We start from the raw sequence: 26,800 nt of genomic DNA, 5'->3' as shown, positions 1-26,800 counted from the left end.
AGTTCTCACACCTACATGGGATGGCAGCGTCAGCCTGCCCTGCCAGTCATCCCCCAACCAGCCAGTGGCTTGCCCACCCCCCTCCCAAAATAGGCTGGGAGGCTATTTTGATACAATCTGTTCTCTCATAAAATGAGATCCCAGAACATTTGTGCTGGAAGGCAGGGAGCCAGCTTATTGCCAACACCCACCAGGTGCTAGATGAGTCCAAGCAGAAGCCTTCTGTGCACTCTTACAGAGCTGTCTTTGTAATGCAACTCCAGACACTCCTGCTGGTCGTCCGAGGAGGAAAGCGAGGCTCGGAGAGGGGGGGTTACTCGTCCAATGCCACACACCTCGAAGATGAAAAGACAGGATAGGAACAGGTCTGAGAAGCTTCAGAGCCTATTCTGGTTTTCAGCATACGGTTCTGTAAGTTTTGACCATGATCAAGATACAGAACAGTTCTGCTGTCCTCTCCCCTTGAAATTCCCCTGGCCCCTTTGAAGACAATCTCCCCTCCCACTCCTAGTCCCTGGTACCCACTGATCTGTGTTCTGTCTCCATAATTTTTGCCTTTCCTATAACATCCTATAAAGGGAGCACACAGGATGTAACCAGAGTCTGGCTTCTTTTGAAATTCATTCACATTGCTGTGTGTGTCAGAAATTCGTTCCTTTTCTTCTCTGAGTAGTATTCCATTGTGTGATGGGATCATTGTATGATGTTCATCCACTCACCAGCTGATGGGCATTTGGGATGTTTCTGGTTTTTGGTGATTACCAAAACCAACCACTATAAACATTTCTTGTGCAAACATGAGTTTGTGCTTCACTTAGAAATCGGATTGCTGCGTCATATGGTCAGTGATGTTAAATTTTATATGAAACGACCCCACTCTTTTCCACTAGCAGTGCATGAGCACTCCAGTTGCTCCAAATCCTTACCAGCACCTGGCATTTTTAGTTATTTTTATTTTACTCACTCTAAATGGTATAGTATTCGTTTGCTAGGGCTGCCATAACAAAACACTACAGACTTGGTGGCTTCAACAAAAGAAATTTATTTTCTGACAGTTCTGGTGGCTGGAAGTCCGAGATCAAGGTGTCAGCAGCACATCTGGTTTCTTCTGAGACCTCTCTCCATTGTCTGTAGATGGCCATCTTCTCCCTGTGTCCTCACATGGTCTTTTCTCTGTGTATGTCTGTGTTCTAATCTCCTCTTTTATAAGGACACTGATCATACTGGATTAGGGTCCACCTTAAAGAGTTCATTTGAATTTAATCACTTCTTTAAAGACTCCAACTCCCAAAATGGGGGTCTGGGGGTGTCACAATTCGGCCTATAACAGATACTGCAGTGGCATTTTATCGTGGATTTAATGTGCATTTCACGTGATTACTTGTCATACATCTATTCTCTTTGGTGAACTGTCTGTTCAAATCTTTTGCCCAATTTTTATCGAGTTTTTTTTCTTAAGTTTTTTTTTTACAGCTTTATTGAAATACTATTGATGTACAATAAACTGCACAGATTTAAAGTTTACAATTTGATAAGTTGTGACATGCATATAGACCCGTGAAACCATCACCACAATCAGGAGGGTGAAGACATCCATCACCCAAAGTTTTCTTCTGCTTCTTTGCCATCCCTTCTACCCCAGCACCTGTCTCTCTCTCCCCGAACACCCACTGATCAGATTACAGGTGAATTTGCCTTTTCTAGAATTTTATATGAATGGAATCATCCCATATGCATACATTTTTGTATGGCTCTTTTCACCCATCATGATGCACTTGAGGCTCATTTATGTTATAGTTTGTTCCTTCTCATTGCTGAGTACTATTCATTCAATTTTTTTTTTTTTCTGGCCGCACCACACAGCATGCAGGATATTAGTTCCCCGACCAGGGATCAAATCCCAGCCCCCTGCATTGGAAGCATGGAGTCTTAACCACTGGACCACCAGGGAAGTTCCCATTCACCTTTTGATGGACATTTGTTTGCTGTTTCTAGTTTGGGGCTATTACAAACAAAGCTTCTGTGAACATCCGTGTCCATGTCTTTTTTTTTTTTTTTTTTTTTTTTTTTGCGGTACGCGGGCCTCTCACTGTTGTGGCCCCTCCCATTGCGGAGCACAGGCTCCGGACACGAAGGCTCAGCGGCCGTGGCTCACGGGCCCAGCCGCTCCACGGCATGTGGGATCATCCTGGACCGGGGCACGAACCCGTGTCCCCTGCATCGGCAGGCAGACTCTCAACCACTGCACCACCAGGGAAGCCCCATGTCCATGTCTTTGTGTGGACACATATTTTCATTTCTCTTGGGCAAATACCTGAGTGGAATGTTTGGGTCATACAAAACTTTTTAAGAAACTGCCAAACTGTCTTAACTTTTGTTTAACTTTTTAAGAAACTGCCGAACTGTCTTCCAAAGTGGCTGCACTGTTTTACATTCCCACCTGCCACGTATGAGATTTCCAGTTGCTGCACATCCTCACCAGCACTTAGTATGGTCAGTCTCTTTAATCTTAGCTCTCCTAGTGGGTGTGAAGTGGTGTCTTCCCACTCATTTCCCCAATGGCCAAGGATGTTGAGCATCTTTCATGTGCTTATTTCTATGCCATCTGTATATTCTCTATGACAAAGTGTCCACTCAAATCCTTTGCTCCTTTTTAAGTTGAGCTGTTTTCTTATTATTGAGTCTTGAGAATTCCTTACATATGCAGGATACAATCCCTTTATCAGATGTGTGATTTTCAAAGATTTTTCTCCCAGTCTGTGGCTTGACTTTCATTCTCTTAACAGGGTTTTGCACAGACTCTTAGCTGCAGATCCAAACCACTCCCATTAATCCTCCCACCTGTCTTTGAAGGGCAGTGATAATCATCATCCTCTTTTTCCCAAGAAGCAAACAGGCTTAGAGAAGGGGAAGCCCCATGACCTGTCAATGGCAGAGTGAGGATCAAACCCATTTCTGCTTAACTCCAAGCCCCACAGACTTCACCCACTGCCTCTATCTCCCACTGGTGAGCAAGGGCTGCCATGAGCCTCATTCTCCTGGAAACTCCATGCATCTCTAAGTTCACAGGACTCCCATTGTGCCGTGAGGCCAAAAGAGCAAGAATGAATCAGACAAGCCATCAGGGTTCTTTCACAACAAATTTATTTGCTGACCCTTCATGCTGAACCTTGATGAACATGCAAGAGGAGGAATTTGGGGGCCCTATAGCTTCAGGGCCCACCTAGCTCCCAGGCATCACCAGATCAAGGCACTTTCCCAATAGCTGGGCAACACCTGGAACCCCAACAATCCCACACCACTCTGACACAGCTGTAGGCTGATGCCCTGAGCAGGCTCTGAGCACCCGTGTGCAAAGGGCAGCCCCAAGCTGGCCTGGTCTGGGCCCCAACCCCATCTGAGACTGGCCATGCCCAACCCACCTACCCCTCTCAGATGTCCTGGCGACCTAGGCTGAGATGAAGATGGCCAGGAGGGACGCTCAGCTCCCATCCCCCTCGCACACCCTGAATCAAGTTCCCAGCCTGTCTAGCAGCAGCACAAGGTTTGGCACATAGTAGGCATGTGTTTGTTGAATGACTGAGTGAGCGGCAATGAAGGATGACAGCATGAGGGAGGTTTCATGGAGCTTCCCAGGTCCAACAGTGAGTTCTTGGAGCCCCTGGACAGAGCCAGATCTTGGAACACCTGCCCAGCCAGCTGCATTTCTTTGGTTTAGGAACAACCTGAAGCCAAGGATCAGAACAAGCCTTCCCCACCCTCCATGCTCTCAAGTCTGGCTTAGACATGTCTCCTGAAGGCCTCGTTTGTGCCAGGTAACTTGTGGGGTTCTCCAGTCCACAAACACAAAAGATCTAAAACGCAAAGCCATTTTTACGCATGATGAACAACCACCAAGGCCTCCCCTCCTAACTGCATTGTGCTTCTGAGCTTAGAAAGCTGGTTCACGTCCAGCCTCACATCAGCCCTTGCATACAGAATGGGATGAGGAGCCACTATATAGATGGGGCTCGCAAGGCTCAGAGCAGGAGGCAACTTGCCCAGGGTTGCCCAGGAGAAGTTGGCAAGAAGAGACATGGAAATCACAGCAGCTACCTTACAGCAAACACTTAGTATAACGCCCGTCAAATGAATGAGCCTCAACATGGCTTGAAATTCTTTTGGAGTCAAGGTGTAATTTTAGAGAGGAAATAATAGAACCAAGAACATAACTGCCAGGGTTTCCGGCTGGAGCTGCTGCTGGGATTCTGTGAACTCCCCCCCAAAAGCTGTAACTCTATGGGGGACCTGGCAGAAAGAGAAAGGGACCCCCCATTCCTACAAATGCCCTTCACCCCCATATCTCATTTAACCCCCGCATCAGCCCTGGAGCGGGGGCTAATGGCTCCAATTTGTAGATGGTGAAGTAGAGGCCTGGAGAGGGGAGAACTGAGCCCAGGTCCTGGGTCTGGGTCCTCTCCTTGGTGCCCTGAATGCCCCCAGGGCTGCCCTCTAATCTGCCTTCTTGGCTTTTTTCTTCCTGGAGCCCTCACTCAGCTCCTCCTTGGACTTGGTGGGCAGGGCTGAGTGCGAGGGGCCGGGCCCACTGCCGCCCTGGGATCCACCGTGGTTGTCATGGTGATGGTCGCTCCCCCAGGCCGACCCAAACAGCACAGGGCAGACGTAGCCTTCCAGAACATCAAAAGGGGAACTGTGGGAGTGAGTGGCCATCAGGAACACCTGAGGTGGTGTGGCAGAGGGACAGGAGAGGCGACAGAGCCAGAGGGAGAATGAGGCAGAAGCAAAGTGGGGGGTTGGGGGGGAAAGAGGGAGAAGGTCAGCCAGGTGAGGGGCACAGGTAGCCCAGACCCAGCCTTCTGGCTGCATGCACCCCTAAGAAGGTGACCAAGTGTCCTGGGTTTTCTGGGGTGTGAGATTTTAGTGCTAAAAACCCAGTCACACCAGGACAGTTGGTCACCTTTTCCCCAGGAGTATCCCACACACACACCTGGGCTCAGAGAGGAGCTGTGTTTGGCTTAGGGTCGCTCACTCCCTTTCCCTATGTGATGGCCTGTGGTCCCTTCCCGTGGAGCCAGCAGTGAAGTTCCTCAGCTCCACGGGGAGGGAAGCATGCATGGCCCCAGAAGACATTTCCTGGGGAAGGGGTGACCCTAACTCAAGGCCTGAGGGTCAGACCAGCACCATTCCCGGTCCAGCCCGCTCTCCATGACCGAGGCACAAGGCCCTGATACTCCAAACAGACTCCGTACACTCCTTCCCCCATCTTGGCCTTTGCCCATGCTGGGCCCTCTGCCTGGAAGACCTTGTTCTGCTCACCGTCATCCCCACCTGCTGGACACTAATCTTCTCATACCCTTCTCCCATGCATGAACCTACTGACAAGCTCCCCACCCCTTGACCTTAGGGCTGTCCTTTCCCCAGACACTCAAGGCTATGAATCTAAGCTCCCTGCCCTCAGCCTGGGAGGTTTGGGTCGGCGTCAGGACAGGAAGGCTTACCTTACAGGATACCATGAATATGGTGAAGATGAAGATGAGGCTGGCTTTGGACACTGGGAGCCAGTGGGTCTGCTGGAGGGTAAAGAGGATGGCTCCGTACAGGCTGGCCTTGGTGGGGCTGGAGGGGGTAGCTGTGGTTACTGGGAGGTTCTGCATGGCTCAGGCCTCTGTACCACTGTCCCAGGCCCCCTTCTCTGCCCACCCCTGCTGGTCCCAGCACCCATCCCAGCTTCTCCAGAGTGCATGGTGGGAAGGTACCCATGTGACATGGATGACAGGGTATCTCCCTGTACGGTAAAGAGCTATCTTGGCCCCAAAAGAGGTCTCTCTTTGCCCTGCTCCTGGAAGGTATCCATTAAGCCCTGGGAATGTCCTGCCTGATAGGAGTGTCTTTGTTTACCTGGGGATTTTGGGTCATACCAGATGGTAATGGTGTGATTTAGGGTGGGGTCTTGGGCCACACGATATCAGCTGAACCTCTGGAGGGACTGGAGACTGAGGTCAGCCATGCAGGCAGTCAGCTATGTCTGTGTGACCAAGCCCCAGTAAAGCCCCTGAACACCAGGGCTCAGGGGAGCACTACTGGTTGGCAATCTTCAACGCATACAGTCACACATGGATGCTGGGAGAAACAGGTGCTGTCCACACAGTTCCACTGCGAGAGGACAGTTTGAAGCTTGCGCCTATTCTCTCCCTGGATACTGCCCCACATGACTTTACCTTTGCCATTTTTAATCTGTAATAAACTATAATCCTAAGTATAATGGCTTGGCCAAGTTCTATGGGTCCTTCTAGCAAATTGTCAAACCTGAGGGTGGTCTTGGGGACTTCTGAACAGGGTACTCCACCAGAAGGTGGGATTACAACACACAGTTCTTCTTAATTTTCCTTTTCTTCCTTGAAGAATAGGCTTCCGATATTTTGACTTGTTGCAGAAGACAGACCAGTGACTTCTGTTTCTGAGGTCTGTTGCTCACTGCATGTACTTAATGATGATAATTCGACCTGATATTTCCAAAGCACGCACCAGGAACCAGGGTCAGAGGGTTATGCGTGTGATGGAGCCTTCACACTCAGCTGATGAGGCAGAAATAGAATCTGAGAGGGGAAGCCACTTGCCCTCTTAGTAGCAAGGGACACAATGGTCTGAGCCCCCATTTCCCTGTCCATGAACTGAGTGTGGGAACAGAACTCTCATGGGGATAAAGTGATATAAAGTTATGTTTTACAACATATGAAATGGGAGATAGTTTTCATTGGCATATGGGTGAGCCTTTTAATGTTGTCATATTTTAATGGCAACAGCTTTATTGTAGATTGGGAGAAAATTTAACTAGCTTGAACCTTTAGGTCTTTTAAAAATGTATTACGCTAAATGCGCTGTGGGGTCCTGGGTTGAGTCCTGTATGTTGCCATCTGGCCCTACCCAATGTTCCCCACTTAGCCCCAGCCACACTCCTCACCCACACTCTGTGTTCTACCTCCTGAATCCCTCACTTCCCACCAACAATCTGTACCCTGACCCTGCAGAACCAGGCAGAATCGTTGCTCTTTTCTGACTTGAGAGTTGGCAGAGGTGCTGGCCTCTGTCCAGAAGCTCCCTCTTTGCCAGAAAACTCTTATTCACTCTTCAAACCCCAAATCAAGTGTCTCATCACCCTGCAAGGTTGCCTGCCCCTGCCCCCTAGGTAGTGTTAGGGATCTACCTCCGGGGTCCCCCAGCCATGGTCTCTGGAAGCTTCTGGAAGGAGAATCAGAGGCTGAGACTTCCAAGTTACCAGGAGTATCCAACCCAGGGTCAGGCCCAGGGAATAGGGAGGATGGGATACTCACAAGGACATGTGCAGAATCTCGTTGGTCTCTGGCTTCCAGACCCCTCGGAGCAGCTGCTCAAAGTTGGACATGAGGGCGACACCAGAGCCTATGGGACAGGGTACTTCTAAACAAGCCTGCCACCTCCAGCTCCCTGTTCTTCTTGGCTGAATTCCCAAGGAAGCAGCTTCTTTGCTTCTGGAGTCTCCTCCAGAGGGATACTGAGCCTGGGGTGTATGATCATCAGTTGCAGGTGGGGGAACTGAGGCCCAGAGAGGGGACGGTCTTGCTGAGGGCCACACAGCACATTTGGAGCAAAACCAGCATGAAGTAACCGAGGTCATATCCCATCTGCAAGGTATGTCTTGGACAAATTTGGGTTGTCTGCCCTGATGCTCCCAATCCAGGACCCTGAGCTGTGCATGAGGCTTCCAGAGGGCTCCCCACCCCCAGCCTCTCTTCTCTCTGGGTTCTGAGCTTTCAACCTTTTTCAAGCCACTTGCCCTCTGGAAGGCATGTCATACCCCTGGGGAATTTGCTCTGTAGTACAGGCTTCCTGGAGAGAGAATGAGACCCACGTCAAGATTTCTGGTTAAATTTCTAGAAGAATCTTCCCATTTACCCCAAATGTATTGGCTAAAGAGGCTTGGACACCCACTCCAGGAGTGGTTGTGCTAACTGGGATGCCTGATATGCACCACTGGACCAGGGGTTTGCATCTTGGATGATTTTGTCCCCAAGGAGGCATTTAGCAATATCTGTAGACATTTTTGGTTGTCACAACTGGGGAGGGGGCTGCTACTGGCAACTAATGGGTTGAAGCTAGGGATGCTCCTCAACACCCTATAATGCACAGGACAGCCCCCACCAAAGAGCATGATCTAGCCCTAAATGTCAGTGGTACTGAGGATACTCTGACTCGATGGATGATGATTCTAGACCCAGGCATTTTGGGGGTACCCACTTTGGTGAGCAGGAAGCAGGAATTCAGTGCCCAGTGGTGTTTAGCACCTGCTCCAGCCTTCTTTCCCTGCCTTCCTTTTACTCCTTGGTCCACCACTGCCACTGTTACTGTTGAATTATCTATTTCTCCTTTAACTTCCCTCTATTTTTGCTTTATGTATTTTGGTGCTCTGTTTTTAGGTGCATATATGTTTATAATGGTTATATCTTCTTAGTGGAGTGACCCAACATTATAAACTGTCCCTCTATATTTTTAGTAATATTTTTTTTGTCTCAAAGTCTATCTTGGTCTACCTCTTAGCATAAATGGAGGAGGATAAAAAGGAGGGCTCCAAAGTTGTTAGGAACGTGGATGTTGAATTCAGAGGACTTGGAGTCAAACCGAGCTGTGCCCCCATAACCATGTGACCTTGGGCATGTCATTTCATTTCCCTCCTCTGTAAAAAGAGATGATGTTAGCCTTCTCCTAAAGGAGAGTCTTAAGGATCAAATGAGAAAAGATGCACAAAGGCCTCAACTCAAAACTTGCCCTGGGTCAGGGATCTTAACCTGGAGTCTATGAACCCAGACAGGAAACAGAATTACATCTTCATTTTCACATCCCTCGCTGAAATCCAGCCTTTCCTTCCATCATGAAGGGAGGCAGTTACTTCAGGATTTGCAAGTCTGATTTTGTCACCAACAGAATTCATGGATGTTTTTCTTTTCACATTCCCATTGTTGCAGATGGTGGTTTCAAAATATCATTTGTGCTCAACACCACTTCAAAAGTCTGAGATTTATTAGAAGCCACTGTAAGGTCTGCTGTTTAATCACTAGTAAAGATGGATAAAGCTACTACAGCATATTTTTAAAAAAATTTATAACTACTTTAAAATAATAGGCTTCCTTTATTCTCCTATATATTTTACTTTCTGCATTTAAAAAACAGAAAACGGTCTGTAGGCTTTACTGGGCTGATAAAAGGGCTGTAGTCCACAAAGCTTAAGAACCTCTGTAGTTACAGGGGTATGATTTCCTCTCTAGGAGGCATTTGGCAATGTCTGGAGACATTTTAGGTTGTCACACTGGTAGGTGCTACAGGCATCTAGTGGGTGGATGCCAGGGACACTGCTCAACATCCTATGATGCACAGGATGGCCTCCACCACAGAGAATGGTCCAGCCCCAAACGTCAGTAGGGCCACAGTTGAGAAATCCTGCTCTAGAGACATCAGCTGTCATTGCTTCGTTGTCCTATTTACCTTTGATAGTTAAATTTCTGAGAATGAAATGAGAATCTTTTCATGAGAATGAAAGAAGGATCTTCTCATTTACCCTAAAGGTGTCTACTGATGAGGAGGCTGGACTCCTGCAGCCGTCCTGACATCCCTTAGCCCAGAGCAATGGCTGTGCCAGCTGGGGTGCCCGATATGTCCCACTGAGCAGGGGTTCTCAACTGGGGTGCTTTTCCATTTTTCTCATCATGGTCCTGTTTACCTTTGACCCAGCCAGTGGCGATCATGACGAACCACCCGTGGTGGTAGTGGTGATGCGCGTGATGGATGCCCACGGCGATCTTGCGGACTCTCACCACCTCCTTCATGGCCACGAAGATAAGTTTCACCGGCAGGAAGCAGACACACTTGTAAAAGAGGTCCAAGGGGCAGAAGAAAATCAAGTACCTTTGGGGAGAGAATGCCAAGCCTCAGGGGGAGACAGACCCTGTGGCCCCTCGGGGATGAGGCTGTGTCCAGACTCGCTCACACTTGCTGGGCTTAGGACAGCTGGGCAGTGGAAAGTGGTGGGTCAGAACCACTGTGGAGGTTGTGCTGGTGGGTTCTAGTTCCTCCAAACTCCCGCCTCCCCAATCCCAGGTGGCAGGGTCACCCTGCCCACCTACTCTGCTCTCCCACATCCCGCCAGACCAGTGATGCTTACCAGACTGCTGAGGCCAGCAGGATGCTGGAGTTGTTGCTGAAGTAGTCGATCGGGGGCTCCCCGAGGAGCAGATCAGCCAGGATGTAACTCCCGAAGCAACGCAGCATGGCACACAGCCAGGATGCCATGGGGTGGCGCCGGGACAGCTCGACTGCTCCTGAGGGGCATGGGGCATCCCCCACCATCACCAGGGCATCTGGGACATGCTTCACCCTTTATGCCCTCTGTTCAGCCCATCCTAAGTCAGCTGCCTTCAGAGAGTGCCCACCCAATGCCTTGCAGTTTGCCCATTTCAGAGGAAGAACCAAGGCTTAGAGAGGGTGCACACATGTCTGAGGTCACACAGAGAGAAGGCAGAACCAGGCTGGGGCTCTTTCCTCCAAGCTCAGAGAGGTGGCAATAACAATAACACCAGCTCATATTTAGCAAGCATTCCCAGGTCTCAGACACTGGGTTTAGCATTTATAGGAAGGACATTAAATCTTCATTGATAACTGCAGCCAAGTGATCACTCTTATTATCCCCATGAGGACACTGAAGCTTGAAGAGAGAGGACAACATGCAGTTGGGAAAGTTTTGACGCAGCTACTCCTGCCTTGGGCTGATGCCAAGATCCCTATAAGCTTATACCTTGTACTTTTGGTCTCTCCTTATTTAAAAAATTTTTGTATGCGTGGTAAAATATACATAAAATGTACCACTCTAACCATTTTAAATGTACAGTTCAGTGGCATTAAGCACATTCATGTTATTGTGCAATCATCCCCAACATCCATCTCCAGAGCTTTTCACCTTGCAAAACTGAAACTCTGTCCCCATTAAACACTAACTCAGACTTCCCTGGTGGTGCAGTGGTTAAGAATCCGCCTGCCAATGCAGGGGACACAGGTTCAAGCCCCGGTCTGGGAAGATTCCACATGCCATGGAGCAAATAAGCCCGTGTGCCACAACTACTGAAGGCCGTGCACCTAGAGCCGGTGCTCAGCAACAAGAGAAGCCACCGCAGTGAGAAGCCCGCGCACTGAAACAAAGAGTAGTCCCCGCTCGCTGCAACTAGAGGTAGCCCATGTGCAGCAACAAAGACTCAACGCAGCCAAAAAAAACACTAACTCTCCACTCCTCCCTCATTCCAGTCCCTGAGGCCTACCACTCTACTTTCTGTCTCTATGAACTTGACTACTTTATAGACCTCATGTAAGTGGAATCATACAGTATTTGTTGTTTTGTGACTGGATTCTTTCACTTAGCATAGTGTCCTCAGAGTTCATCCATGTCATAAGATGTGTCAGAATTTTCTCCTTTTTAAGGCTGAATAATATTCCATTGGGTGGATCTACCACATTCTACATATCCATTCATCCATCAGTGGACATTTGGGTTGCTTATACCTTTTGGTTATTGAGAATAGTGCTGCTAAGAACATGAACGTACAAATATCTGTACGAGTTCCTGCTTTCAATTCTTTTGGGTATATTCCAGATGTGGAATTGCTAGATCAAATGTTAATTCCATTTTTAATTTTTTGAGAAACTTCCATACTGTTTTCCACAGCAACTGCCCCATTTTACATTCCCATCAGTAATGCACAAGTGTTTCAACCTTTCCACCTCCTCAGCAATACTTGTTGTTTTCTGTTTTTTAGGAATAGCTATGCTGATGGGTATGAGGTGATATCTCATTGTGGTTTTGATTTGCATTTCCCTAGTGATTAGTGATATTCAGTGCTTTTTCATGTGCTTATTGTTTATTCCTATATCTTCTTTGGAGAAATGTCTATTCAAGTCTTTTGTGTATTTTTTTAAAAATTGGGTTGTCCTTCTGTTGTTAAGTTGTGCTCTTATGGAGAATGTTCATTTGCTGAGTAAAGAGCTTTGATTGGCCCCAGATAGGAAGGCACAGAAGAAATTTGAAAGGTAGAGCTGAAGAGCTCCGGAGCCCTATCTTGCTGGGGGAGAGCCATCAGTGCAGAGGGAAGTCACCAGGTATTGGTACCAAAGGGGACAGTGCAGGGCATGCCCACACGTGATGAACAGTGTAGAAAGAGCAATGAGCAAAGCTGGATAATGGAGTCCTTGAAGGCAGAATTATACTAACAGGGTGAGGAGGGAGAGAGGGCATCCCATGCTAGCAGCATGGAAGGAACAAAGACACAAGCAAAAATGGCCAAGCACAAATGCCACTTCCTCCAGGAAGGCTTCCTTGCTCTACTGAGCCAGTCACTCCCGACTCTGGGCTCCCACCACTCTGTGGACTCCACCCCATTTTTCGTCTTGGTACTTTATTCAATTTTTCACATAGAATTACAGAAAGTAGATTTGTTGTTGCTTAGGGCTGGAGGGGATGGGGGAGATGGGAGGGTAAAAGCTAGAGGATCCAGCTTGGAGGAGATAGTTGCACAATTCTGTGAATATACTAAAAACCAGTGAATGGGATGATTTACATGGGTGAATTGGGTGGTATATGAATTACATCTCCATAAAGCTGTTAAAAAATAAAAGGATAGGGGCTTCCCTGGTGGTGTAGTGGTTGAGAGTCTGCCTGCCGATACAGAGGACACAGGTTCGTGCCCCGGTCTGGGAAGATCCCACATGCCGCAGAGCGGCTAGGCCTGTGAGCCATTGCCGCTGAGCCTGCGCGTCCAGAGCCTGTGCTCCGCAACGGGAGAGGCCACAACAGTGAGAGGCCCGCGTACCACAAAAAAAAATAAAATAAATAAAATAAAAAATAAAAGGATAGCAAAGAAAAAATGTAACAGTTCACAGTTTCTGCAACTGAGGATAAACATTCATAAATGATACTAAATTGAGTCTTCTTATAAACCCAAGGCAAGAAAATGCAAAAGACTGGACTAACTTAGCAAATAGAAAAAGGGACCCCACACCTAAGGAAGATGGCTCAGTGCATTAGTTTCCAACTTCGCTGTACATCAGTTACCTGGGGACTTTACAAACACCTGATGCCTGCTTCCCATCCCAGAGGGTCTCGGTTTGTCAGTGTGGGATGTGGCTGGGCTTGTGCATTTTTTAAGGCTCCTAGGTGATTCCTTTGTGCAACAAAGTTGAGCACCACAGAGATAGGGGAATGAACTGGCCCATGTCCTGACATCCTGCAGCCTTGATAACCCAAGACCTCCATGGTCGGAGAGGATGGGCTCCCAAGAGCAATGGTTTTCAAACTGTGCTCCTGGGAACCGTGAGGGTTTGCAGGGGCAAAGGAGAAACCAAGCAGGTATGTCCTGGGTCTTCCCCCCTGTTTCAACCAGAGCACAACTTTGTTTACTGCTTCATCTCAGAGTTCGGCATAAGATTTTGTTTGAAAAGGAGAATCTGGTATTCACACAGTCGTGCATGCAAATATTCATAGCAGCTTTATTTTTAAACAACCCAAATGGCTTCAATGGGTGAATGGATAAACAAACCTTGGTACATCTGTACCATGGAATACTACTCAGTAACGAAAAAGGAATAAACCAGGGATACACAAAACAACCCAGACAGATCTCAATGGTGTGACGCTCAGCAAAAACTGCCAATCTCAGAAGGTTACATACTGTATATGATTCCATTTAAATAACATTCTCCAAGTGACAAAACCATAGTGATGAGTGGCAGAGGGCAGATCAGTGGTTACCAGGGGTTAGGGTTCAAAGGAAGATCTAACTATAGAGGGGCATCACAGGGGAGTTTCTTTGGAGTGTCAGAACCATTCTGTATCCTGATCATGGTGGTGGTTACTCCAATCTACATGTGATAAAATTTCAAAGGACTATATTTTTTAAAGTGCATGTAAAAACAGCTGAATAAAGTCTGTAGTTGGTGTTAATGGTATTATTCTGATGCCAATTTCCATGTTTAAATAATGAGTTACCATTAGGTAAGATGTTGTCATTGGGGGAAGCTGGGTGAAGGGGACTTGGAAACTCTTTGCTCCATTTTTGCAACTTCTGGGAATCCCCTGGTGGTCCAGTGGTTAGGATTTGGCACTTTCACTGCCAGGGGTTCAATCCCTGGTTGGGGAATTAAGATCCTGCAAGTTGTGGCATGGCCACAGAAAAAAAAAAAAAAAAGAACCCATTTTTGCAATTTCTTATGAGTCTTAAACTCTTTCAAGATAAACTGTATTTTAAGATCCCAAATTATAATGAAGGCAGGGGGTCTAGTTCTTTAAAAACATGTTTACAAAAACCACTAGAGGTACAGGATTAATATCTATTAGTCAAATACACTTTATACTACACACTTAAGTTTTTTGAATCTTTTTTTTAAACATCTTTATTAGAGTATAATTGCTTTACAATGGTGTGTCAGTTTCTGCTTTATAACAAAGTGAATCAGTTATACATATACATATGGCCCCATATCTCTTCCCTCTTGGATCTCCCTCCCTCCCACCCTCCCTATCCCACCCCTCTAGGTGGTCACAAAGCACCGAGCTGATCTCCCTGTGCTATGCGGCTGCTTCCCACTAGCTATCTATTTTACGTTTGGTAGTGTATATGTGTCATGCCACTCTCTCACTTTGTCCCAGCTTACCCTTCCCCCTCCCTGTATCCTCAAGTCCATTCTCTAGTAGATCTGCATCTTAAGACAATAGTAGCATAAAGATAGAACCTAACTATCTCAAAAGATTCAAAAGGAAGAAATGGACAAATTCTTTTGAATCTTTTGATAGTAAGGTTCTATCTTTATGCTACTACTGTCCTAATCTTCTACAGCCACACTCCTGAGTTGGAACCTGGGTGTCTCCTGGTGTGACGACTTATTTCATCATCTTGATTCCTTCCCTCCCCCACTAGCTTCATTTTCCAGAGAATGAATTTAGGATTAAGTCATAAGACACAGCTACTTAGCTCTCACAGCCAGAGCTGGTACCAACGACTCTATTTTTTATTTTTTAAGTTTTAGTTTAAATTTTATTTTATTGAAATATAGTTGATTTACCATATTGTGCTAATTTCTGCTATACAGCAAAGTGATTCAGTTCTACATATATAAACATTATTTTTTATATTCTTTCCCATTATGGTTTATCACAGGATATTGAATATACTTCCCTGTGCTATATATGCTATACAGTAGGCCTTGCTGTTTATCATCCTATATATAACAGTTTGTGTCTGTTAATCCCAAACTCCCACTCCTTCCCTTCCCCCACCCCCCACCCCCACCCCGCCAACCACAGGTCTGTTCTCTATGTCTGTCTTTTTCTTTCTGTTTTGTAGATAAGTTCATTTGTGTCATATTTTAGATTCTACATATAAGTGATATCATATGGTATTTGTCTTTCTCATTCTGACTTACTTCACTTAGTATGATAATCTCTAGGTCTATCCATGTTGCTGAAAATGGCACTATTTCATTCTTTTTTATGGCCAAGTAGTATTCCCCAGTGCCTCTCTTTAATAAACAATTTACTTAATCCAATGAAAACTCTACTCAGTGTGGATGTGAGATGACAAGCTTACAATATGTAATCTATTAGTCAAAAGGCTAATCAAAACAAATAATTAGTTCAGGTTTTGGGAGTTTGGGGGGAAAGTTTCTCTTTGTTTCTAGAGATTGGGTGCCTTTTGTCTCTAAACTGTCAAATCTGAATGCTTGGCCTCTGTATGCTGTGTACTAAGTGTGAAGCTATTGACATAAATACCTGTATATACTATTGATACACTCAACAAGTTGACTTGATCTTAATCCTTCAGTGAGTACAGGGACCTTATCAGTCTTATCTGCTGCTGAACCACCCACTTCCCCTGACCCCTGTGTGCTTGGCACTGTGCCTGATACATGGTAATTACTCAATAAATAATCGTTAGTGAAAGAACTGTCCACATGGAGGTTACATTCTAGCAAATGTGGACTGAACACTCCTAGACACTGAGGTTGTGTTGGGCACTTTTGGTTACATTATAACAACAACTTCCCCTGCTCCCTTTATTTATTGAGTTACTTCTTTTTTTTTTTTAAATTGAGCTACTATTGTGTCCCAGGCAACTACATACCTTCACACCATCCTCAAGCCTTCAGCGTCAGAGCCCAGGCTTTCAACCACAGGTAATGTAGGGATCAATATCCCTGCCTATAGTGAGTTATAGGAGGGACCCCCACACACAAATTCATGTCCATCAGAACCTCATTTGGAATAGGGTCTTTGCAGATGCAAATAAGGTAAGGATCTCGAGATGAGATCATCCTGGAGCATCTGGGTATGTCCTGAATCCAATGAGAGTGTTCTTATAAAAGACAAAAAAAGGAGACACAGACACAAAGAAGAAGGTGTTGTAAGTTGAACTCACAAGAAGATATGTTTAAGTCCTAACCCTTGGTATCTGTGAATGTGACCTTATTTGGAAATAGGGTCTTTGCAGATGTAATTAAGTTAAGATGAGGTCATTAGGTGGGTCTTAATCCAATGTCTGGTGTTCCTTATAAGAGGAGACAGATCACAGGGAAGAAGGCCATATAAACAAAGAGGTAGAGACTGTAGTGATGTATCTACAAGCCATGGAACCCCAAGGATGCTAGCCACCTCCAGAAGCTAGGAAGAGGCATAGAAAGATTCCTTCCTAGAACCATCAGAGAGAACATGTCCTGCTGACACCTTGATTTTGGATTTCTAGCTTCCAGAACTGTGAGACAATACATTTCTGTTTTAAGCCACCCAGTTTGTGGTACTTCATTATGGCAGCCAAAGGAAATTCATACAGATGGCCATATGAAGACAGAAGCAAAGACTGGAGTAATGTATGTATAAGCCAAGGAATGCCAAGGATTGCTGGAAGACACCAGAAACCAGGAAAGAGGCATGGAAGCATCCTCCCCTAGAGCCTCCAGAAGGAACCAGATACCTTGACTTTGAGCTCTGGCCTTCAGAACTGTGGAGAATAAATTTCTGTTGTTCTAAGCCCTCTAGTTTGTGGTCATTTGTTATGGCAGCCCTAGGAAATTAACATAGCATTTGACAGATGAGGCAACAGAGTCTCCCCAAGGTCAATGGCTTACCCAAGATCACCCAGGCATTCAGTGAGTATTTTTGAGCTCTGACCATGTGCTGGGCTCTTGCTAGGCACTGGGGATGCAGCCATAAGCAAGAGCTGGTTCAGGCATTACCTTTGTGGGGCCCATAGTGTGGTAGAGAGGCAACGTGGTTAAATAATCCCACAAATGAAGGTTAAACCTCATAAGGGAGAGACACATGATGCTTTGAAGAGTTTAATTGGGGAACTGTCCTAGCTGAGGAGGTCAGACTTCATTTAGGAAGTGGCACTTAAGCTGAGATCTGAACAATGAGCAGGGATTTCTTAGAGGATGGGGGTGGAGGGGTGAAGATGATCCAGGCAAAGGGAGAGCATGGGAGAAGGTGGAAGGGGGAGGAGAGAGGAAACCTAAGAGCTAAGGGGCACTCAATGCCAGATACACTGGTCAGGTCGGCATGGGCTGGATATCCAGCAAAGCAAGTGACCAAGCCAGGGCCACACAGACCCCACACCTTTCAACATGGCATCCAAGCCTCTTTCCTGGGTTTGATGTCCAATGTTCTAAGCCCGTGTTGGGGAAAGAAACGTGAAGTCCATTGTACTCCATAGAGGGAGCTGCCTTCTTCTCAAATCAGTCAACCTCACAGAGAAGTGGGGAGGGGACTATCTGCCCCTCCTCCAGAGGGAAAAAGCCCAGGTTTCCCTTGTACACACACAGTTGGGAGGGTCAATAGGCATAACCAGCTTGGAGGCAATTTGACAATACTGAGGAAGCCAGAAGCTGTGAGTCGCCTGTGCCCCAGCAGTTCTTCTTCTCACTATTTGCTCAAAAGAAACTAGTGCATGTGGGCAAAGAGACATGGGGAGGGGGATTTCACTGCCATACTGTTACAACAGGAGGAAAGTGGAGCCTACTGTTTCTTAGTGAGGGAGTGGAGTCACACAAAATGGAACATCGCAGAGGAGATATTTAAAAAGGAATTAGATCCAGGGCTTCCCTGGTGGCACAGTGGTTGAGAGTCCGCCTGCCGACGCAGGGGACACGGGTTCGTGCCCCAGTCTGGGAAGATCCCACATGCCGTGGAGCAGCTGGGCCTGTGAGCCATGGCCGCTGAGCCTGTGCGTCCGGAGCCTGTGCTCCGCAACGGGGGAGGCCACAACGGTGAGAGGCCCGCGTACCACCAAAAAAAAAAAAAAAAAAGAATTAGATCCAGATTCGGGCTCCTCACCCTCAGCACTGCTGATGTATGGGGCAGAATCATTCTCTGCTGCAGTGGGGGCCATCCTGTGCACTGCAGCATGTCAAGCAGCATCTCTGGCCTCCACTCATTGGAGGCTAGTAGCCCACCCCCACCCTGGATGTGACAACCAAAAATGTCTCCAGATATTACCAAGTATCCCCTGAGGTCATATTCCCTTCTGGCTGAGAACCCCTGCTCTAGATGTATCAACATGGATAAATCCCATAACGTTATTGCTGAGTGAAAAGTTAGATTGCAAAATGATATGTTTATGTATATTTTATGTATATATGTAAAACAACACAAAATGCTCCATGCAGTTCATAGATACATAAACAGTGGTAAAGGTATACATACAGGCATGGGAAGAATATAGGCTGCCTTTAGGGCAGTGGTCACATCTAGAGAGGGAGGGAGAGGAATGGATGGGGTTGGCTCTGCCTGCCACTATTTCTTTAAAAAATAAAAAACAAAAAAACCCAGATCTGAAGCAAATCTACATTCACATCTGGTAAGTCTGTGTAGAGAGTATGGAGGTATCAGTGGGGATAGTTATTCTGTATGTTTGAAATATTTAACCACCATAACTGCAAAAAAACAAGGGTCCCCTTAAAGCTGATAAGCAAGAAGGACTTGGGGTGTTCTCCCACCTCATCACACTAGGCTCCACAGTCTGTACCAAGCCCCCTCGTGGGCCCCTCACTGCCTGCCCCCTCTCTGATGGCTGTGGATGGAGGTCCAGGAACAGGAGGTCTCATAGCCTAGGGTAGGCAGCATGGTACCATGCTGCTCTATGCACAAGAACCCACCACTAGGTTCTGGAAGACTCATGCTCATGTTCACAGCAGCACTAGTCACAATTGCCAAAAGGTGGAAATAACTCAAATGTCCATCAACAGATGAATGGATAAACTCAATGTGGTCTACCCACACAATGGAATACAAGTCAGCCTTAAAGAGGAATGAAGTTCTGATACATGCTACAACATGATGAACCTCAAAAACATGCTAAGTGAAAGAAGCCAAAGACAAAAGGCCATATAACGTATGATCACATTGTTATGAAATGTCCAGGACAGGCAAATCCATACAGACAGAAAGCAGATTAGTGGTTGCCAGGGACCGGGGGAGGGGGAAATGGGGAGTGACTAATAGGAAGAGGGCTTCCTTTTGAAGTGACAAAAATGTTCTTGAGCTTATACATTACACATAGGTGGGATCATAAGACACGGCCGTTGGCATCTAGCTTCTTTCACTGAGCACAATATTTTCAAGGGTAATATTCATTTTCACTGCTGTATAGTATTCCATCATAGGAACAGATTACAAGTTATTTATTACTTTCTTGCATATACATTTTATAATCAGGAAACATGTCTCATAAAAGTTGTTTCAGAGTAAGTCAGCAACACTCTTCCCTTTCTCTTAACCACCCCCATTGACTAACCACGTGTTCTTGGACAAATCATTTTTTTCTTTCTCCAGCTCTTTCCTTCTGTCAGGTGGGAACCCTAATCCCTTCTTTGCTCAACTCCTAGTAGAGGTTGGAATCAAATTTTCCCTCCTCAATCTCACCCTGGAGTCACAAGCCCAAAGCGCATCTTCTCCCCGCCCTCGAGGTTATCCTGAATCTCAACATTTACCAAGTTCCTCCATTATGATGCCGAAGGCTCGCTTCTCTCCTCTGGGGCATCTATTTAAAACGCCGCCAGCTGAGAGTTAATCCTTTCGAGCAGCTGGTGGGTCCTAGAGGGGCCGGGTCAGGTGAGGCACCCATGTTTTGCAGAAATGGATACCTCTGCAACTAAAAATAACCCCCAGGGGTTGAATTCTTTCCAGGGTCTTTCTTGTGCCCTCTGGGACCATAAGGCCAGGGAGGGTGGGGGTGGGGATGGGAGCCTGGGTTTTGCGGGAACAAAGTAGGCTCCTCACTATGGGTGAGGCCGGGTAGAAAAGTCACACACTTGGGTTTTGGCTCTGCTGCTCACTCTGGCATGGCTTTGCGCAAATAACCGCCCCCGCCCGCTCTCCCCCCAAGCCTGTTTCCTCTGTTGTCAAAAGGAGAATGAAAGCTCTCCCTCCACCAAGTTATACTGATGATTCAATGCTCTGTGTATTATCATCATTATGCATTTTTTTTTAATTGAAGGGAATTCCCTGGTGGTCCAGTGGTTAGGACTCCATGTTTTCACTGCCAAGGACCTGGGTTCGATCCCTGGTTGGGGAACTAAGATCCCACAAGCTGCATGGTGTGGCCAAATAAATAAATCAAATAAAAAATTGAAGTTTAATTGATTTACAATATTGTGTTAATTTCAGGTGTACAGCAAAGTGATTCAGTTATACGTGTGTGTGTATACTTTTTCAGATTCTTTTCCATTATAGGTTATTACAGGATATTGAATATAGTTCCCTGTGCTATACAGTAAACCCTTGTTGTTTATTTTATATACAGTAGTGTGTATCTGTTACTCCCATACCCTTATTTTATCCCTGCCCCCCTTCTCCTTGGGCAACCACAATTTTGTTTTCTATGTCTGTGAGCTTCTTTTCATTATCAATACCCTCCCAGCGATCCTAGAAGGACAGGATGAGTCTCCCCATTGCTACAGATGAGAAGACTGAGGCTGGTGGGGATGTCCTGTCCCAAGGATCCACAGCAAGGCAGTAGTCAAGAAACTGCCCCCTGGCTCTTTCCCTTTGCCATGCTTCTTTTTGGTTTCTCTTGCTGAGTACTTGGGGCGGCACCAAGAAGCAGCAGAATGTGGGTTTCAATTCCAGGTTTGCCACCAAAGCACTCCCCTCTCACTGGGGAGTTTGGTTGCTCACTCCCCTATCTGGGCCTCAGTTTAGTCATGTGTAGAATGAGGATGCTATCTAGAGTGACCAACTGTCCTGGTTTGCTTGGGGCTGAGGGGTTTCTGGGACTTTGGGTGCTTGTCTTGGGCGAACGTGGGCGAGTTGGTCACCCAGCGCTATCATTCATCTCAGAGGGCATCTGTGAAGATGAAAAGAAATTGCTTAGTGCTTAACAATTATATGAGAGTTATTTCTGGAACTGAACTGAAATGGAAAGTACCTGTGGGTGGAAATTTTAGTGGATGGACTTATAAAACTCAGGTCTGCCTAAGGAGGAAGGAAGAAACCCCTATCAGGACCCTCGTTCTGACCTGTGATGGGCTCCACAACGTTCCCTCTCTGGGGGTCGGTGTCCTGTCTGTGGATGGCCAGGAAGTGCTAGAAGGTTCCCCAGGGTACTTTTAGTACTGCTGCCATTCTGCGCTATTTAGTGTGAGGTCCAAACATAGGAAGTGTGTTCACAGAGTTTCTCTAAGACAAGTCACCCTCTCCCAAGCCTCTGTGCTCAGCTCTCTTCCTCAGTTTCCCCCACTGTAAAACGGAATAGTAGCCCCTCCTCAAAAGACTGGAGGGTGAGCAGTCCCCAACCCTCAAAAAGCTTATAGTTCAAACCAGAGATCAAGGAACAGTTAGTTCTCTTTGGCTCCCCCAGTAGTTTTTAAATATTCAAACTGCAACCAACATGTCTTTCAACAGGTGAATAATTAAACCGTGGAACATCCGTATCGCACAGTATTATTCAGCACTAAAAAGAAAAGAGCTACCAAGCCACGAAAAGACATAGGGGAGCTTTAAATGTATCTTGCTAAGTGAAAGAAGCCAGTCTGAAAAGGCTACATACTGTATGATTCCAACTCTATGACATTCTGGAAAAGGCAGAACTATGGAGACAGTGAAAAGATCAGAGGTTGTCAGGGGTTTGGGGAGGGAAAAGGGGGGGCGGCATGAATAGGTAGAGCTTGAGGGTAGTGAAACTATTCTGCATGATACTACAATGATGGATACATGTCATTATACGCTTGTTAAAATCCATAAAACGTACAACACAAAGGAACCCTTATGTCAACTGCAGAGTTTAGTTGATAATGATGTTGATAATACCTGATAATAATGGTAATATGACAATAATGGTATTGACAATAATGTTTGTTCATGGACTATAGCAAATGTTTCCACTCTGGTGCAGAATGTTGATGGTGGTGGAGGCTGTGTGGGAGGTTGGTGTGGGTGGGTAGTCAAAGTATATGGAAACTACTTTCAGTTTAACTTTGCTGTGGATCTAAACTGCTCTAAAAAACTGTCTATTAATTTAAAAAAAGAAAAATCATGTTCAAATAGCTAACATATAAACATAGGGAGCTACAAATCACATTTCTAGCTTCCCTTGAAAAATTAGTTCTTCTGGTTCTAGCCCCAGTCAGGGAGAGATGCACATGGCTGGATCTCACCTGGGGACGGTCCTCACCTGGCTGTCTTATTGTTTTCCATATATGACCTGCCTGGCCCTTGGAAGCATTAGGGTTTGAGACTCAGTCTAGATCAATGAGTGGGGGTAAGTGTGTCCCCCCGCAGGGACACCAGCAATGTCTGGGGACATTTTTTTTCACTTTTTTCTTTTTTTTATGGCCCCAGCACATGGCTTGTGGGACCTTAGTTCCCCTACCAGGGATTGAACCCGGGCCCTCAGCAGTAAGAGCGTGGAGTCCCAACCACTGGACGGTCAGGGAATTCCCTGGGGACATTTTTGTTTGTCACAGCCGGGGTGTGCTCATGGCGTCTAGTGGGTTGAGGCCAGGGATGCTGCAAAACATCCTGAAATTCACAGGACGGCTCCTGCCACAGAGAATGATCTGTCTCTGTCATTAGTGTTGAGGTTGGGAAACACTGGTGCAGAGCCAGTTCTCATCTGGGGAACTTTAAAAAATACTGATGATGGTACCACCCCCTGCGATTCTGTTTCTAATGATAAAGGGGTGTTTCCTGGACAACAAGAGTCTTAAAAGCTCCCCAGTGACTCTGTGTAGCCATACTTGAGAACCACTGGTCTGGAAGGTTCTTTGCATGGGTCAGGGCTTAAGGTAGCCAGGATTGTCATTTAATCATTCATTCACTCATTCCTTCAATCATGCTGCCAGCATCCACGACTTCTTTCTTTCTTCTTGCATAGAGCTAAGGGTCCTAGAGGTGAGCCAGACCTGGCCCTCCCTGCCCTATTAAGGGGCTCCAGCCTCTTTTAGCCCATCATTTCTCAAATGTTAGTATGTTTACAGGGATCTTGTTCAAATGCAGAGTCTGTTTTAGCAGGTCTTGGTGGGGAGCCTGGCATTCTGCGTTTCTTAACCAGGGGCCACAGATGCTGTTCACCTGAGGACCACACTTTGTGCTTCATCCTCATTCAGGATTCTCACAAAAGCCTGACCCAGAAAATGCCTGCATCCTGGAAAACACATTGCCCCATGCCTTACAAATAATTCTACTACCTCTCACAGGTGCCTTAGATCTGACTACTGACAAAGTTCTCAATAGATCTTCACAATAGCCAGGAAAGGGAGTCCAGGATTATTTTACCAATGAGCCCATTTCACAGATAAGCAAACTGAAGCTCATGTAAGCAAAGCAACCAGCCTGGTGTTTACTCACTGTGAGAAGCAGAACTGACTCCCAATTTGAAGATTATTCCTTAAAGCCAGCTTGGCTCTCAGGTTCACAAAATTCTTTTTTTTTTTTTTTTAAATTGCGGTACGCGGGCCTCTCACTGTTGTGGCCTCTCCCGTTGCGGAGCACAGGCTCCGGACGCACAGGCTCAGCGGCCATGGCTCACGGGCCCAGCTGCTCTGCGGCATGTGGGATCTTCCCAGACCGGGGCACGAACCCATGTCCCCTGCATTGGCAGGCGGACTCTCAACCACTGCGCCACCAGGGAAGCCCCACAAAATTCTTAATTTCTGTACAAGGGGTCACACGTATTCTGTAACTGGTCCTGCATTCAGCACACGGATTCTGAGAAGAAACTTTTAGAGAGGCTTAGCAGGAATACCAAACTGGGGGACTAACAGCTAAGTCCAATGCCTCCCTTTTCTAAGGGTAGGCAAGTACCCCAGAGCAATTGCAGTGATTCTTGGGATCAAGCAGACCGGGGTTCGAATCCCAAGGCTGTCATCTACCAGCCATGGGACCACAGGCTCATTGTGTTTGTAAATTAGCTTAGCCTCTATTTCCTATTTCCCCAGTTATGAAAGGAGGGAGTTGAATGTTGATCAGAGCAGGGGGTTCTCAACCTTGACAGCATATAGCATCCTTGGGGGAGGGGAGCTTGAAACATGAGCATGCCAGGGCCCTATCCCAGATATTCTGATTCTATTGGTCTGGAGTGGAGATGAGATGGGGGTTTAAGAACCCCCAGGAGCCTCTAATGTGCTGCTGGGGTTCAGAACCACTGAACCCTTTCAGCCTTCAGGAACCTTCAGGCTGCAGTCCTTCAAGTTCAGGTGATTTACTCTGTGACGCCAGCAGAAATATCCCAAGCCCTCTGCATGCTCCCAGCCAGCCCAGAGACCTCTTTCCTTCCGACACTTGTGTCCTACATCCCTACTGGGCTGCTGCCCTTCACAATTTTCGATTTCCCAATGTGTGCTAGGTTCTGTACTTGCCCAGGGGACTGGCCTGAGCCACCAGGAATTCATCTGCAGACAGGAGATACAGCCCCATGTTCAGGCTAAGATAATACAAAGCTTATTTTGCTTTGCAAAGTAACTGCTTTTCAGAAGAACGTTTAAAGAAATAGACTCTGGCATGTGGACGAGCTAAAATAAAATGGAACAAAAACACTTGCCAGGGAGAGTATGATCTTATTTGCATAAGACTGTGCATTTACATCCGTAACTACAGTGGTATAAATGCAGAGAAGTGAGGTCTGGAATGGTGGCCACCATGTCAACTGTAACTATCCCCTTTTTCCTTTGGGATTTTCAGTTTGTTTGTTTGTTTTTCTTTCTTTTTAAATATACACAAGCACCTATTTTTATCATCTTTAAAAAAGCTACTTCCAGAGACTATAGTGATAATTTACATCTAAGTGGGAGAAAAGATCACAAAGTTTCAGGTGATTGGTCATTTTTCTAAAGCTAAATTCTACTGTCCATTTAGTTTGCTGGTGTGCTGGAATTATTAAAATACTAGGAGATGAACAAAAAACACTCCCTGAACCTTGTATAAAAATAGAATGCATTCTAAGGAAGCCATTTACCATCATTTTAAAAATGGTTCAAAAAAAACCAATCCAAGAAGCGGGTTTTCCCCCCAGCGATTCTCCATGAGGGTCTGGAGCTGGTGTGAGGAGGCTGACCCCAAATCATCCTGCCCTAGGGCCGGTACTGCTCAGTAAGTGAAAAGGATCCGGGCCAGACCTGGAAGAATTCCCTCTGGGCTCCGAGATCCAGCAGAGCCTTGTCCCAGGGAAAGGGAGAGGAGGTTGCCCCAGGGCCACAGCGGGGAAGGGGCACCGGTGTCACTTTCTCTGAACCTGATCACAGCTCCCAGCACTGCCGGCCCTTATATAGACACTCAGCTGCCGTTCTGGCTCCCCGCTCCAAGGGCAAGGAGGGAGGTCACGGCTGCGGGCAGCCAGGACGTCTGGCCGAGCCAGCAGAGCCGACCCGCCTGCGCCCTCACCACGACCTACGCCCCTCGCCCAAGTTCCTGCGACCGTACCCTGCTCGGACCACTGACCTTCTCTCCCTGCATCCTCCCCAGCAGCTGTTCCCTCTCCTCTGAGCAATCACGTTCCTTTCCTTTCCTCCAGCCTGCATCTGCTTCCCCTCCCCCAGCGCCACGATCTCAGGAGCTTCTCTCCCTGCCCTCTCTCTTGTCTCTCCCCTCTGTCCGGCCCCGTATGGGAGAACCCCATGACCCCAGCACCTGCCTCCTTCCCGAAACCGGTCCCTGGGACTGTTCCCCCACGATTCAGGCCTTTCCCCTTCTCCAGACCCCTGGGTTACCGCCGTCCCCCGCCCCGCAATGCCAGTCCTCTCCAGCCTCCGGCCCTGGCTCACCTGGCTCATACTTGAGGTAGAGAATGGAGACGATGAAGTAGCTAAGGTCGAAGACAGGAAAGAGGGGCACCCGCGAGAAGCTGAGCGCAAGCTCGCCCAGGCTCAGCGCCGAGAGCAGCTCCATCGCGTCCGCCGGGTCCCACCCCAGCCCCCGGCCCGGTGAGTCCAGTCGCCTGCAACTGCGCCCCCCCACCCTGGACCCGCCCCTGCCCGCCAGGCGCCGCCCCCAACCCTGCCCTCGCGGGAGAGGAGGGGCGACCGCTGGCTGGCCTTGGGGCGGGTGGTGGGACCCTCCAGTCCCATGGAGGCCGGTCGGTCCAATGTCCCACACTCTGTCCCTCGGGCCATCATGACCCCATTCAGCCCAGCCAGGCGGGGTGCGGGGTCCCCGTGGAGTGTGAGTTGGACAGGGGATCTGTCCTTGGAGGGGGGCGGGGGCCGTTCCTCACGGAGCCCACACAGGCGGGACGGACCATTCAGGACC

The 26,800-nt window shown here is 47.3% G+C and overlaps 1 protein-coding gene across 1 annotated transcript; it reads right to left on the bottom strand.

Annotated features, from left to right (window-relative positions):
* Window positions 1-3,136: 3,136 nt before the first annotated feature.
* On the bottom strand, window positions 3,137-26,500 carry TMEM38A (transmembrane protein 38A). Its single transcript, XM_081233633.1, has 6 exons — window positions 26,317-26,500; window positions 10,193-10,349; window positions 9,752-9,936; window positions 7,332-7,419; window positions 5,499-5,616; window positions 3,137-4,719 (listed from the first exon to the last, which is right to left on the bottom strand). The coding sequence occupies exons 1-6, from the start codon at window positions 26,438-26,440 to the stop codon at window positions 4,492-4,494; spliced, it is 900 nt and encodes a 299-aa protein (XP_081089759.1). The 5' UTR covers window positions 26,441-26,500; the 3' UTR covers window positions 3,137-4,491.
* Between the last annotated feature and the right edge of the window lie 300 nt (window positions 26,501-26,800).

Source organism: Mesoplodon bidens (genome assembly GCF_964165515.1).
Source record: "Mesoplodon bidens genome assembly, chromosome: 4".
Lineage (NCBI taxonomy): Eukaryota > Metazoa > Chordata > Mammalia > Artiodactyla > Ziphiidae > Mesoplodon > Mesoplodon bidens.
Note: the sequence above shows the minus strand (reverse complement) of the source record. Positions and strands in the feature narration are given on the sequence as shown.